At 35.3% G+C, this 15,605-nt stretch overlaps 1 protein-coding gene across 1 annotated transcript; it reads left to right on the forward strand.

The window, feature by feature from the left end:
- Positions 1-433: 433 nt before the first annotated feature.
- On the forward strand, positions 434-15,176 carry LOC306867856 (uncharacterized protein). The gene is made up of 7 exons (XM_079413778.1): positions 434-568; positions 5,111-5,440; positions 6,431-6,552; positions 8,228-8,390; positions 11,537-11,839; positions 14,308-14,420; positions 14,741-15,176. The coding sequence occupies exons 1-7, from the start codon at positions 523-525 to the stop codon at positions 14,759-14,761; spliced, it is 1,098 nt and encodes a 365-aa protein (XP_079269904.1). The 5' UTR covers positions 434-522; the 3' UTR covers positions 14,762-15,176.
- Positions 15,177-15,605: the final 429 nt, after the last annotated feature.

The following is a 15,605-nucleotide window of genomic DNA, read 5'->3' on the forward strand; positions in this document are numbered from 1 at the left end:
TCAAAAGTTACAGTTTCGTCGGGTTTTGTTTTCATAGTAATCAGGCGTGGTATACTTTTTCATTACTTAAAGCAACGTTTTTAAAACCTTTTTATTTTGGTCACATTATTATTATTGTTAATTTATTCATGAATTAATACATTTTATAATTACACTGAATGTCTGTACTGGATTACTGTGACACGTTTAATGCAAGGAATAATACATTTTTTGCAATGAAAATGGATTACCATAATCATTTTCTCTAATTCATCACAAATTTTCACTTTTTTTAAAGTTCAATTTCAACAAAATTTTCAACATTTATTTTACTGACTGACTATACAGAAGAACAAAAACAAGCGTTTAATGGTTTTGATCAAGCCAAGGTCGACTTTGGAACGTTTCGAAATAGTAGGTCTATGACGCAACACCCCCGCGTTCTAAAGAAACCACGTGACTTGGAAGGTTTGATACAAGTCCATCATCAGTGCTCTTGAGTCAATGCTGTTGTAGTTAGACGCGGTCTGAAGCGACATCAGTATGAGGAGTAATACCTTCCTTTTTTGGATTTTATTACTCGTGAACGGTGAGTAACACTTACTTTTTTTTAATTAATTTAACATAGGCTATTCGTTTTCATTATAAATCGGAAACAGAACAGTAAAGGTATTTTGAGGGTAAGTTGTTTGTGTACGTGTGTGTTTAGTAGTGAACGGTAGAGGGCGCTGAGTCGCTGACAGCCTGTAATACTCTGAGCGTTACTATTTTGCACGAATGCATGCCCTACTGTTTTAACGGAACAAAAAAAATATATATATATATATGTGTGTGTGTGTGTGTATATATATAAAAAACAACAACATAGTAATCCCAAAACTTTTGAATGGTAATGTCATAAGTCAAATGCCAGAATCAAGTTTAGAAATATGTTGTTGTTGTTTTACCTCTCTTATATGATCTTAGAATAGCTTTATCATGTGTCATATTTTTATACAGCAAATTCAACAAGGATATTTACATCACACTCTCTTTTCTCCTATGTAGTCTTGTTGTTGTACATAAATCTTTTTAGTTTGTAACAAGAATTCAATAGTGATTCATACTCAAAATTTATATTAATCACATCCTCCATGACTACATGCTCCTGGATTTTCAGTGTGAATCATTATTGAATTAATTTTTAAAAAAACAAAATGTCACTGCCTCACATAATATCAAACATCCACACCAAAACACATTATAACATCAAAAGCTAGTCAAGGCCACAATCCAATCTTTATCCCACTTTATTTATTTTTTTATTTATTTATATATAATTATAAATTATATTTTATTAATTATATATGTTTATGGAACTTTATGACTTATAATGTTGAATGAGTGTTTGTTGTGCATCAAAATAGATCATGCATTTGTATAAATGATCATCATTGTGTATCATCCAGGTACAGTACATTACATGGTCAAAGAATAGATGACAGAGAATAACATGTTGCAAAATTTTTCTTAGGCCAAGTATATGGTGGTGAACTTTACTTCATTCATTGCCAGAGGATGACCGTTTTAAAACATAAAAGGTAACAGAAGAGTATAACAATAAATAATTGAAATGGTTGTTGGTTCACGTAGTGTATATCTGCACTACTATTGGAAATCAGTGTAGACATTATCATGCAGGTGTTCTGGGATTTCACTGTGCAAGGGAAACCTTAAACCTTTACTTGTGATCATCTTACATTTACTTTTGTTTGTATAAATGTTTAAATATTATATAGTAGAAACATGAAAAAAACAATGACAATTTCAGCAACTTCTTTTTTTTTCTTTTTTTTTCTAGCAGTGTATGATAGTTTATAACTAAACAACACGTAGAATGTTGAACGGAGTAAGTTAAGACATGGATCATCACACCCTATACAAAAAAATGTGTCCACAGATACATTCAGATAGGTTTATTTCATTTGTAGCTTGCAGTAATGTATTCAACAAATGATAACAATTAATAAGACACAGTTTTAAAGATTTGAGAGCAACAAATGAACAGCACAACAAACTGAAATCAATGTATACAATAGCTTAGGTTTGCTGTGCTTTATCCTAACATTACACAAAGAATGCCTGCAATCATTCAGTCAGAGACGACTGCGCAAAAGTGTAAGGATCAAAAATCATAAAGGGACATTAATTTGCAAGGCAGAATCAGAAACTTGTGTAATTTGTGCACAAGAGTTTTATTAATTAAATACTAACGCAAACTAGTCTAACAAACAAACATACAATCTGCTGAGATCCGAGGATCTTTGGTTGAATGGAAAGTGAAAAAACTTAAGGGGTCCAGAAGAGTTCTAGCTCACATCCTCATCTTCTCAGAATCTAAAAGATTCACAGACTGGCAGGCGGGTCACTGATGTGAGAGATTTATCTGATATAGAGGTCACACCTCTGGGGAGTCAAAGAGCCAATGGTGTCTTGAACTTTTGGAGGGAAAGTTTATGACTCTTTGTCTCTGAATATGGTAATTTGCATAAGTAATTCACCTGGGGTTAATGCACAAACTACTAAAGATTCTTAGGACGAATTGATAGAGACGAAGATCCGAAGACGAATTGATAGAGACCAAACATGGTATAAGTGAGGTGATATTAACTAGTGATCTATCATAAGCATGCATAAAACAGTATACAATACACAAGAACATATACAAGAACAGTAATAATGACCCGAAGATATGTGTGTTCATTCAAAGAAAGGTTTTTCTATGAATTAGAGAAGAGTCCATTTTTATGGCATAATGTCTCTTTATGGGGAAATTAAGTGAGTGTTGCTCTGCCCGCATTCTTTTGAGCAATAAAACTAGTTATCAGATTGGTTGCCATGGAACCGGGGGCCTGGAGTCATTTACAGACATATGGGCACCCAGTATGCGTATTGGGTGAGGGGGTCTGTGATTATCTAATAGGATGATCTAATAACTAATTGATTTGTTAAATCAAATGAAAAATTGTGTGTCTGATTGGTCCAAATGCTACACTCCGCCCAAAAACCCTACTGTAAAAAACCCTACTGATTTTCCCTACCTAAACCGAAAATCTCTCGGTTGAGTTACTGTTGCTCACATTCAAGGTGCGGCTTCCAACTGCCATCGAGCTCGTAATTAGATGCCTGATGTTGTTACAACCTGCCCTTCTAAAATTAGGCCTACCTTGGGTGGGTTTTTACTTGTTTTTGCAAGTTGTACTTGTTCAGAATAGGTATGTCACTCCAAACCCCCAATGTTTATTCAAAAAATAAAAGTTTAATAAAGGAGGAAATATTTTACATTAAAGCGGCAAACAAAATGTAAGCTATGCATTGTACCATTTGTTCAGTCTTTGTGTGTCAATTTGAAACATCCATGCTTGTGTGCTGAGTTTTGTTGAGTCATTTAATAATATCCAATAACATAAATCCAAAGAATCAGAATAGACATAATTTGCATGCATTGTAGAAATTACAAGACATTTAATTTTCAAGAGACACAATGCAACAAATCTGTTTACTTGCATTACCGACATTATGAAAAACTAAAATACTTACAAAGCTACTGCATTTTGTAAATATACTAGACTGCTGCCAAAATTGGTATATTAAGACACTAAGAGACTGGTTTTATGGTAAATAGGTATTTGCAAAGAGTATTTGTAAACTATGACACAACATTTAATTTAGCATTGCAAGAACATGCACACTGTAAAAAAAAATTCAAGCAGTTTCAACTAATTATTATTTAGTAACTAGTTCCACAGAAATTTTACGTTCAGTCAATTTCTGACTTCAAAGTGTTTTCTGAATTGTTATTTTTTTAGTTGGCTCAAGCTTTAGTGAACTAGTTTAATATTCCATACAAATACAAATTTTTAATTGTTCAAACATTTAGAAGACTTCAGCAAGTAATGTCAATTAAAATTGAACGGTTTGCTCCATGTGTTTTATATGTTACCTCAACTGAGATTTATTATTTGGGCACCATAAGAAACTGCTGGGGAACTACATAAACATATTTTTTTATAGTTTAAAAAAATTATTACAAATTATTAACTGGTGTTTATCAATCACTAAAAACACACACTTTACAACACATAATATCCTTTATTTAATAACAATCTCCATTTCTAACATTTTAACATACAAACTAAACATGCAGGAATGAAGAAAAAAAGTCACCTCTTGGATGACCTGATGGTCAGCAAATTAACAGCAAAATGTTTAATGTCGTATTTTTACTTAATGGTACAATTTCATAAGTTTACACACACAAAACCCCATTCAAAACGCCCATGTTAACTTCAAATGAGCGCATTACTGTGGTTTACATTAAGTTAGATTTCAGTTATGGCTTATAAAAAGAGAAAGACCACGCAATTTCTTCATATCTTTTCACGTCACGGAAACACAAAAATGTCATACAACATTCCAAAATTAGCTAAAATTAATTCCCTTCACTTAACTTGATCTCAGACATATCATACAACGCGTATTCAATGTTTTTGTATATATTGTATGTTTGTGTATAAATATATACGTTTTAAATAAAACATTTACACCTTTTAAATAAAAGTTTTGATAAATTCAGTCTAACGTTAATTACAAATATTTATTCAGTGTAATGTACTGACTGGATTTGAAAATAACCATTCATTTAATGTTTTTAATATATATTTGTGTAGACGTGATATAATATGTCTACTCAACTAAGCCCAAACAATAAAATTAGATCAACTTAAATATTTTTGCCCTTCCAACATTTTGTTAATTGGATTTTTTTACAGTGTAGCATGCAGGGAGAATAAAGTAAGTTCAGTGACTAACTTTAAATGAGCTCATTATCATATCCCATCTTTACTGTACAGTGTGAATGAAAAAGGTCACTTTAGAGAACTGCTCAAACTTGTGAAACTATATTGTCAAATATAATATTGTCATTTTCCAATACCAATACAGGAATATAACTGTACACAAACAATAGGCTATTTTGCCTGAAAAATTGCTTTCATTAATATGCTGTAATTACAGCACAAATATTACAGTAATATACAAGTTTACAATACTAAAATGTTATTTAATAAAACTGTTTCTGTTTGTTCTTCAGGTGTGTTTGGTGTTGATGCAGATGAAGTGTCAGTATCAGTGATGGTGGGAGATTCTGTCACTCTACATACTGATATTACTGAAGTACCGAAGGATACTAAGGTAATATGGAAGTTTGGTGATGTAATCATAGCTAGAATAAATGAAGCAGATGGAAATCCCTCTACAAATGATGGTCCCGGTGCGATATTCAAAGACAGACTGAAGCTGGACAAACAGACTGGATCTCTGACCATCACAAACATCAGAACTGAACACATTGGACATTATAGTGTAGACATCAAGAGCGTAACAGATGCAAAATTGAAGACATTCCAAGTTACTGTCCATGGTGAGTAATTCATGTCAATCACCTGTGGACAGTTTAGATGCTGTGGAATGAAAGGATCACTCCACTATTTTTGAAAATAGGCTCATTTTCCAACTCCCCAAGTGTTATACAATTGAGTTTTACCGTTTTCGAATCCATTCAGCCGATCGCCGGGTCTGGCGGTAGCACTTTTAGCGTAGCTTAGCATAGATCATTGAATCTGATTAGACCGTTAGCATATCGCTCAAAAATGACCAAAGATTTTTGTTATTTTTCTGAGTCAAATTTTAAATAGGAAAAATATTTAAACTCTTTGGACAGGAGTTGGAAAATGAGCCTATTTTCGAAAATAGTGGAGTGTTCCTTTAACATTATGGATTAGGCTATTATTAATATTTTTGTTATTTTTATGTCAACTTTAAAATAACAACAAAAAACAAAGATGTTGATCACCAAATCAGATATCTCAAAATTACACAAAATTAATTTTATGTTGAATTACAGTTTGTTCAATTGTTTAATTTCTTGTTGTAGTTCTTTCATCTTTTTCTTTAACCACATGAGGCTATACTTTTAGGGAGATTTGTTCAAAAGCCTTTTTTTTGTTGCAAATTAACAATCAGATGTGAGGCTATATTGAAACCAATATTTGAAAGGTAGATTGGTGTGTTGGATTTAAGTGTGACACAAGAAATACATTTGAAATAAGATATCTCAGATTTCTTAATACAAATTTATTTCTACATCTTTTACATAACTTCGTTCCAAAGCAGCTTCAGTTGTTTAGAAAACTGAATCTGTATCTGAAGAGCTGAATCTGAAATGCATCTGAATTTGAAATGTATTCTTAAAACAGAAAAAAATAACTTCATCGAGGAAAGTCTAAACTGTTCAGTCTCAGAATTTCGACTCCTCTTTCTAAGTGTGATGTGTGGAAATTACAGCATTGCAAGCTCAGTCTTTGTTTTAAACATCTTCTGTTTGTTCTCCACTTGTTTGTTGTTGAGACAGATGTTGTGGAGTCAGTGTCAGTGATGGAGGGAGATTCTGTCACTCTACACACTGGTGTTAAAGTACAGGGAGATGATCAGATTGTGTGGAAGTTTGGAGATGAAGTCATCCCTATTGCTCACTTAACCTGTTAACAGTCGCCCCCACTAGTTGAGCTCAAACACAAACATGACCTACACAAACTAAAACAGTCACAGTTCATGAACCGTCTGGACTACAAACAGAACTATGGGCTCTTTAGCAAGATGCTTTTTCTCAGTTTCATGTTCAAGGATGAAAATGAAATACCTTACTTTAGAAAAACGGTAAGAGAAGCTTAACTATTTTGTAAAGTATTGCTCTATTCATTTAGAATAAGAGATATTTAGGAATAAATATATTAAATGGTGCCAGAGCAATTTACAAAAGCAGTGACATTAAAGCCACAAGACTGCAGAAGATATAAATCAAATTTGAAGGGGCACCACTAAAAACGAGATTCCTTCTTAATGAATGTAAACCATAAATATGAGGACGAAACACAATACATCACTATTTACAGCTGGACACGATTGTTGAAGCAACAATTTTTTAACACACACAGTGATGGTACACATTTACATCTGTTCATACAGCATTGTGCATCCACCAATATACTTTTCTTTCTTATCTTTGATTGTTTATAAAAGTTATAGTTGAACAGAGGATTTAGGCCTTATATATGTGCATACACATATGATTGCAGAAGAAAACTGAATTCAACATGGGCATATTAGACATGTAGCAGTGTGTTGGTACAGCACAGTACCACATGTAGCTTTCTCTGCTATATGGTGAAGATTAGCTATAGGTTGTGCAGGTTTGGGTGACACAACAGTCGGTGGCACTCTTAGAATGTTCTGAACGACTGTCCAATCAGCGCTGCGGCAAGATCATTGGGGGGCAAAGTTATTCTTTAGTGAAGTGAAGTGAAGTGAAGTGACATTCAGCCAAGTATGGTGACCCATACTCGGAATTCGTGCTCTGCATTTAACCCATCCAACATGCACACACACAGCAGTGAACACACACACACACACACACACACAGCAGTGAACACACACACACAGCAGTGAACACACACCCGGAGCAGTGGGCAGCCATTTATGCTGCGGCGCCCGGGGAGCAGTTGGGGGTTCGGTGCCTTGCTCAAGGGCACCTCAGTCGTGGTATTGAGGGTGGAGAGAGCGCTGGACATTCACTCCCCCCACCTACAATCCCTGCCGGCCCGAGACTCGAACCCACAACCTTTGGATTACGAGTCCAACTCTCTAACCATTAGGCCATGACTTTATGTATCATTCTAGAAAGCATTATATGTACTACTGACAAAACTTTAAAGTGCAAAATTTACTAGAAAATGAACAGGGATTATAATTCTGTTTTAAGATGTGTTATGTAAACAAAGCAGAATGTATTGATATTCCTCTTAAATCAGCACTTTTTACTAAAACGTCCTAATTTACTTTATTCTCTGCATTATTACGGTTAAAATTGTGCAGATGTTTGTATAATTTAAATTATCTGTCATCTTTACTGGACTGAGACTTTTCAGAACTCCCCGTTTCAATGTTGCGTGTTTTGTTGAGGACTCTCGCTATGAATTAAAATGATGTCACGTCTATGACATTACGATCCTAAATAACGACGCTCAAGCCTTTAAACTTTAATTTGACGTATTATTTGTAAATATTAATTACAATTTTGATGGTAAAATCATGTAGTAAAAGTAAACTAACAAACATTGGAACCAGCCATGGTCTCAAGCAAGTTAATGGATTAAACAGCCCTGTTGATGCAAGATGGAGAAACATTCATCTGAACGATCAGACCCGAGACCTCGTCATCAGCAACATCCGAAGCGATCAGTCTGGAGTTTATAAAGTGGAGATCAACACCATCAGCATGGTCTTGCACAGAAAATTCCGTATTGCTGTTGGTGGTGAGTAGATTCTATAAATTATATCATATATTGACTCTTTGTGGACTGTAAACAGTTATGCTCAAATTAAGTTTACATTAAATTAAACCGAAATGTAATGTTTAAGATGCAGGATAAGCAAGCAGGATTGATTTAGGCCTTATATGATTAGGCCTAAGACGGATTATAATGTGCAAATCCTTGGAATTTATGTATTAAAATGTTTATTATTTTTTTGTTCAAATGTTTCCAGTAAGAATAAAACCATTCTTATATTGTAATATGGCTCAATGTAAATCGTCTTACACCTGGAAAAATAACTACTTGCACCCGACAGAAAACACATCACCCAAGTGCTATATACGTCAAGTGTTTTCAATACTGATATCTACCATGCCATTATACTGTATAAGCAGTAGAGATGCATCGACGAAAGGTGCATTACACAATTAAAGATGACACACGTAGACTAAAGAGAGCTTCATATGGAAAGCATCTTTTGTTCCAAATGTCAGAGAGATGTTTTAAAAAGTTATTTTACATGCACTCCAACTCATAAACACTGGTAAGACTTTATAATAACTTTCATTAATAAATCATTACCAAACATTATGTAATGCTTAATGGATCATTAATTAATATACACTCTAAAAAAATGGTGCTACATAGCACTAAAAGTGGTTCTTGGCTCGTAATCATAGGGGAACCACTTTTGGTGTTATATAACACCATATTTTTACAGTACCTTTGTCAAATGGTGCTATGTAGAACCATAAGAGGTACCATATTGCATTGTATTTCTTCAACAAAAATGGTGCTAAACAGCACCAACAGTGGTTCTTTGGCTCGTAAAGAACCTTTAAAGGGGCTTAACAGGTTCTTTGTACAGCAGTGGTGCCATATAGCACCTTAATCACCCCAAAGAACCACTGAAGAACTGTACAGGAGCTTAACAGTTTAAGGATATGGTAGCGGTGCATATAGCCCCTCAGTCATGCCAAAGAACCGGTGACGAACCGCTGAAGAACCACTGAAGCACCAAGATTTGGTGCTATACAGCTGGGATTATGAGCCTAAGAACCACTTTTAGTGCTATATAGCACCTTTTTTTTTAGAGTGTATATTCATATATCTCGAAACGTGAAATAATGTGCTTGTTAACGTTTACTAATAAATGTATTAAGCATTACCTAATAATTAACATGTCATGTAAATTAAAATGCTTACAAATGTCATTAAACTTAAAATCCATATGATCATGCACATCTTGAAAATCTACAAATTATTTGAACATGTTATACAATGATTTTGTTAATGCACAACACTTTTGCTGTTATTGAGGTGTGATACGGGTAAGGTTAGGTTCAGGTTTGGTAGTATGGGTAGGTTTATGGGTTGGGTAAGGGATGAGCAGTGTACAGGGGTCAATTTGATTACTATATAAGGCAGCACGATTCAATCTGTTTACATTGCATTGTTTATATATATATATATGACAGTATAGAGTTGACAGGAGGGGAGGGGGGACTGAGATCGGCAAAGGACCACGAGGTGAGATTTGAACTCGGGTGGCCGTGATCACAGTTGAACTGTATGTCGGCACACTTACGAGGCTATTGATGAAAATTATAAATGAAAAATTAAGTATTTTTTTTTCCACCTCCTGTTGCTAGAGTATTAGTAGGCTCTCTGCTTAATATCTTCTAACACTTTGGCCTTTTCTCAAACGCATTTGTAGGCTGCATACGTCATAAAGAAGATCTTATTTTAGAATATTAGCAGTTATAAATTTGACCAGTATTCTTAGTTAAGCGTGAATTGTTGTAATATGCTTATGACTCACGAATATAATGCTCAGTTAACTGAAATAAACCAGGCTTGATGCCTGCAAATACGACCTCCGGAGGATGCAGCCTTCCGTTTGAGAAACGGCCTTTATTTTGATGAGTCCACATACAACATACTGACTAATAGGAACTGTTTAATGATGCACAATAGTATACAAATATAAGTGTTGAGGTAAAACATATTTTGCACCCAAATTACAATGCGTGTTATGTCTTTACCAAGCAATACGCTAAACTTAACTAACCACCCTTTACACAAATGTTGTTACAGTAGATAAAGTCCAGTGCCAATAAAGATACTAAAAAAAAAATTAATTTACAAATGATAGTTTCCACTTTAGATTGGGTACTGCAAAACATTAACAAATAATTAATAAATGATTTATGATGTACAAATAGGAAGTCAACACAACAAACTAAGACCAAATATATGAAAGATTAATTAGATAAGTTAATTAGTTGACATTAACAAGCAGATTATCTCATATTTCTAGATATGTGAATAAATATTAAGTAATGATTAGTTAATTATATAATGTTTGTTAATGATTTATTAATGAAAGTTATTATAACGTGTTACCTTATCTGACAAGAAATGTAGAAACATATTGCAGAAGATGCGGGTGTCCATCGCTGTGGTAACTTATAAGGCTTTCATAAACTTTAGATCATACCCTGTAAGTGGACATTTATAGAGTGTTGTGAGACTGTTGAGCCTGATCTAAACAGGATCTATTTTATTTTGCAACCTAGCTGAATTTAATTTAAATTATGGCATAGAAATTTCAAACAAAATGTGACTAAACTAATTTTGCAAACTTGATCATTTCATCATATTATTTCATCAGGTGTATCAAATAGTCACAGTTCCACTTATTTTGAAATGTTTAAAGTGTTAAAACTATGTGCCACTAGCCATATCAAAGTTTCAGTAGCCAATGACTGTTTGACATAAACGCACTCAGTTTGTTTGGCACTTCTATCACTCATCCTCTTCAGGTTTTGTTTTATGGTATTGTGACCAGTCTTCGACTCAGTGACTGAAAATAAACAGTGTAATAGCAGATCACTTTTTACTGCTTTACTTTCCTCCCCATCTCCTCTACTTCCTCTGTCTGTCTGTCCTCTTCAGCTGCTCTAAACTAAAAGTCACAGAGTAAAATGTAAACAAATTATTTATTTAATTACAATACAACAATATTTGGGGCATGAACTACTTTTAATGAAAATCATGTTCCTCGAAACTGAACTGTTAAAAAATAATTACTCAGATGCTTAATCATATGTTTTTCTTATGTGTTTTTTTTTTTGCTGTGACAGCTGGTGTGAAGACAATATCTGTCAAGGAGGGAGAAATTATCATTCTACACACTGGTGTTACTGAAATAGATGGATTTGACCTGATATTGTGGAAGACTGAAGATGATATTGTGGGTGAAATCAACAAAAAGACCAACAGACACTTCGTAGATGAAGAGAGATTTAAAGGGAGACTGCAGCTGCATCCTCAGACTGGTTCTCTCATCATCAGTAACTCGAGAACCACAGAATCTGGAGTTTATCAGTTACACATGCGCAGCAGTTCATACTGCTTACAGAGGGCTATCAGTGTTACTGTCAGTGGTGAGTAGACCAAATCTTTTTGGATCAATATCATGATCTGTCACAAAAGTAGCTTTCGTGTTGGCATTTATGATTTTTCTCTTAATCGGTTTACTGTTAAATAACAGCGACTGTATATTTGTATTACACTACATTTGTAACCCTGGACCACAAAACCAGTCATAAGGGTCAATTGTTCGAAATTGAGATTTATACATAATCTGAAAGCTGAATAAATAAGCTTTCCATTGATGTATGGCTTGTTATGATAGGACAATATTTGAAAATCCGGAATCTGAGGGTGCAAAAAACTCTAAATACTGAGAAAATCACATTTAAAGTTGTCCAGATTAAGTTCTTAGCAATGCATATTACTAATCAAAAATTAAGTTTTCATATATTTACTAGGGATGCACCGAATCCAGGATTCGGATTCGGATTCGGCCGAATCCTGGGCTTTTTGACGGGGTTCGGTTTCGGCCGAACCTTAGATTTATTTTCCACCGACACCGAACCCTAGACTTGCGCTACGACGTCACACGGCCGTTGATTACGTGAAGGTGTTTACATAGGACCCGTTCGAATGTAGTAGGCTGTAAGAATCTGAAAATGGAACTCGTAAGCAAAAAAAGTTTTGTTTGGCAGTACTTTCAACCAAAAGAAGGCGATTCAAGTCGAGCTTTATGTTCAATTTGCAATGCCAATTTGTCTCGTGGTGGCAAGTAGAGCCCTGCGCGGGACTGTTTTCTTCATCCCGCTCCCGCCCGCGCCCGCCGAATTTCTGACCATTACCGCCCGCTCCCGCAACGTGTGTGTTACACTCCCGCCCGCAAAACTCTGAGAATTTATTCCCGCACGATAATAGAGATGCATTGATTTTGTGTCTTCTCCCGTCCCGCAGGAAAAAAAACGTATTGTATTGCTATTATTAAAGAGATTCATGTTTGTTCCTTTCCCTGACCTGCATGTATTCTGACGCACTGGTAGGGAAGATGAATATAGCCTGGGCTATCGGGGACATCTAAAACGCTTAGGCTACCGCGCGTTTCTTTAGACTTCAAGTACTTTGATTTTGTTGACAATGACATCATGTCGCTAGGTTACCTCCCGATCCCGCAGTGATTTTTTTAGCCGCCCATTCCCGCCCGCAGCAAAGTTCATACCGCCCGCTCCCGCGAGATTTGCGTTGGGTCCCAATCCCAATGCAGCCCTCTAGTGGCAAGGACCCTAAGCAGTACACAACATCGCCGATGTTAAAACTAAGGATGCGAGTAGGATTCGGTATTCGGTTTCGGATTCGGCCGAATCTTAAACAGTGGATTCGGTATTCGGCCGAACCCCAAAAATCTGGATTCGGTGCATCCCTAATATTTACAGTAGAAACTTTACAAAATATCTTCATGGAACATGATCTTAATGTCCTAATGATTTTTGGCATAAAAGAAAAATCAATAATTTTGACCCATACAATGCATTTTTGGCTATTGCTACAAATATACCCCAGCGACTTATCTACCAACTGGATCTACCAACATGGCCTGCTTCCGAGACTTATGTGGCTTCTCACTGTGTATGAGGTGCAGTCACTGCTGACCCGCCAACTGGAGGGTGTTGTGGTTAAGGGTCGAAACACCCAGAGAAGTTTGGGGACCACCTGACGACCTCTCTTCCAGGCCAAGGCTTCATCCATTAGAAATGGGTGTATGTTAGCATCGCAGATGTATTATACAACTACCAACAACAGAAATTAGTTTAGTTAAAATAGAAAAATATGTCAGCATTGCTACTGCAAAAGGTAGCATTTAAAATGCAATGTTGGTTGTTCACACCTCAGATTTGAAAAAGACACAAGGGAGTGTAAAGTAAATATAGCATCTTATCATTTGAGACCACTAACAACATGAACAAAATAAATAGGTTTTGATACTTGGACTTACAAACCATATGTCTCAACAACAACGAGGGTTAAAAAGATGACAGAGGTAAATCATAATGTCTAAAACATTTGAATTACATGCTGTAATAAATACTTTCCAAGGCATAATTGTCACGAGTCTGTTCTGTTTTAGTTATGTTTTCCATGCCTTCTGTTGACCCAGTTTCCCTGATCAGTTAATTAGCTCCTCACCTGTTTCTGTTCTCCCTTAATTATGACCTGCCTTTCTAAGCCTGTGTTCTCCCCTGCTCCCTTGTCCGCTATTATTTATGTTACACGCTGAAAGTTCCTTGTGATTAAACCTCTCATTTTTTGATACTCCTGTCTCCGCAAGTGTTTGCTCTGCCTGCCTGGAGGCACACACGTGACAATAATACAGTGCACTGATTGGACGTAAAGAGTTTTCTCACGAATAATACTGAGAAATATGGAAGCCCGTTTCCACCACTGAATAAAATAAAATTGTGTATAGTCCGTATATAGTCCTGACGTTTCTAGTGTTTGTTATAGATCAGACACACATTCACACCAATGTCTTTCTTTATCATTACAGAACCGCCTCAGTCAGGTGCTGCATCAGGGATATGTGGTGCTGGTGTTGGTCTGGTGGTTTGGGCTGTAACTGCTTTTTTTGCTGCAAGATATGTAGGCAGCCAAGGCAAAGGTGTAAGTATTGCATTCAAACAGTAAGAGCTAAAAATGAAATGATTCAGTCTTTAAAGGAAAATAAAAAGTTGCGATTTTGGCTTGTTTGTTTGTTTCTACACACTGTAATTGAGAAAGTATGATTACTGTTGAAAGGACAACAGAAGATTGATTTCCCTATTGTACGTGTAGTGGAGGAGAACATAAGTGCAGGGGAACTGAGAGCTTATAACTAATAGCTATAGCTAATATTATCATTATTGCTATTAAAACTATTATTTATCCAATATTTTCATTTTTAACTTGTTTTTACTGTGATTCCTTCTGTGTCTTTATAACAGGTTTCAGTGAATATAAAGTGAATCACTCTCAGGATCAGCATGAAACATGAAGAAAAACAACAGTTCATAATCACGGTTGCAATATAAACTTATAGGCTTTGCATGACATACTAATCAATTTTTCAAATCAGTGTCTATATTTTTTACATAAATCACGCTAACGTACTTTTTGTCTCATGCTTGACTAGAATAAAAGGGGAAATTGTAAACACCATAGTCTGAAATGTTCAAGTTACAGAACTATTCATGGCTTTTTTAAGTTAAATATAAAATAAATCAACATATGCCAGAATCTTTCACTTGTAAACCAGCAGGGTTTGGCTGCTTGAAATTGGTGTTTTAGTGTAATCTTAAGGGTTTTTGGGATGCCATTCATGTGAAAGTTTATGTTCATGCGGTGCTTATACAAATACACAATAAAGCAAAATCAAACTTGATAAAACTGAGACTGTTTTATGGTGCCAGAGTGAACAGTGTGGATGGATTGTTAGTCACCGAAATTGCCCAAGGCATAAAGAAAAATCAGGCAAGATGTTAACTTGTCTCATCAATGGGAGTGGCTCATTTGCAAAAAATCACAACAAAAAAAATCACAACAAAAACAACACCGAAAATAAAAGCAGATGATAAGTAAAGAAGATAAAGGTGCAATTGAACTGCATGATTAATTGATGCCAGAATGCATGCTGGGAGTTTATTACTTTATTATGCTGGCCTGGCAAGCATGAATTGTAGCTAGACGTGCTGGTAGTTTGTTATTACGATATATCACGATAAAGAACATGCACCATTATATTGTTATTGTGGGCACTTCAAAATGCAGTGAATAATTATTTATTACAAATTATTCAGGTTATTTGAATGC

Source organism: Barbus barbus, assembly GCF_936440315.1.
Source record: "Barbus barbus genome assembly, chromosome: 49".
NCBI lineage: Eukaryota > Metazoa > Chordata > Actinopteri > Cypriniformes > Cyprinidae > Barbus > Barbus barbus.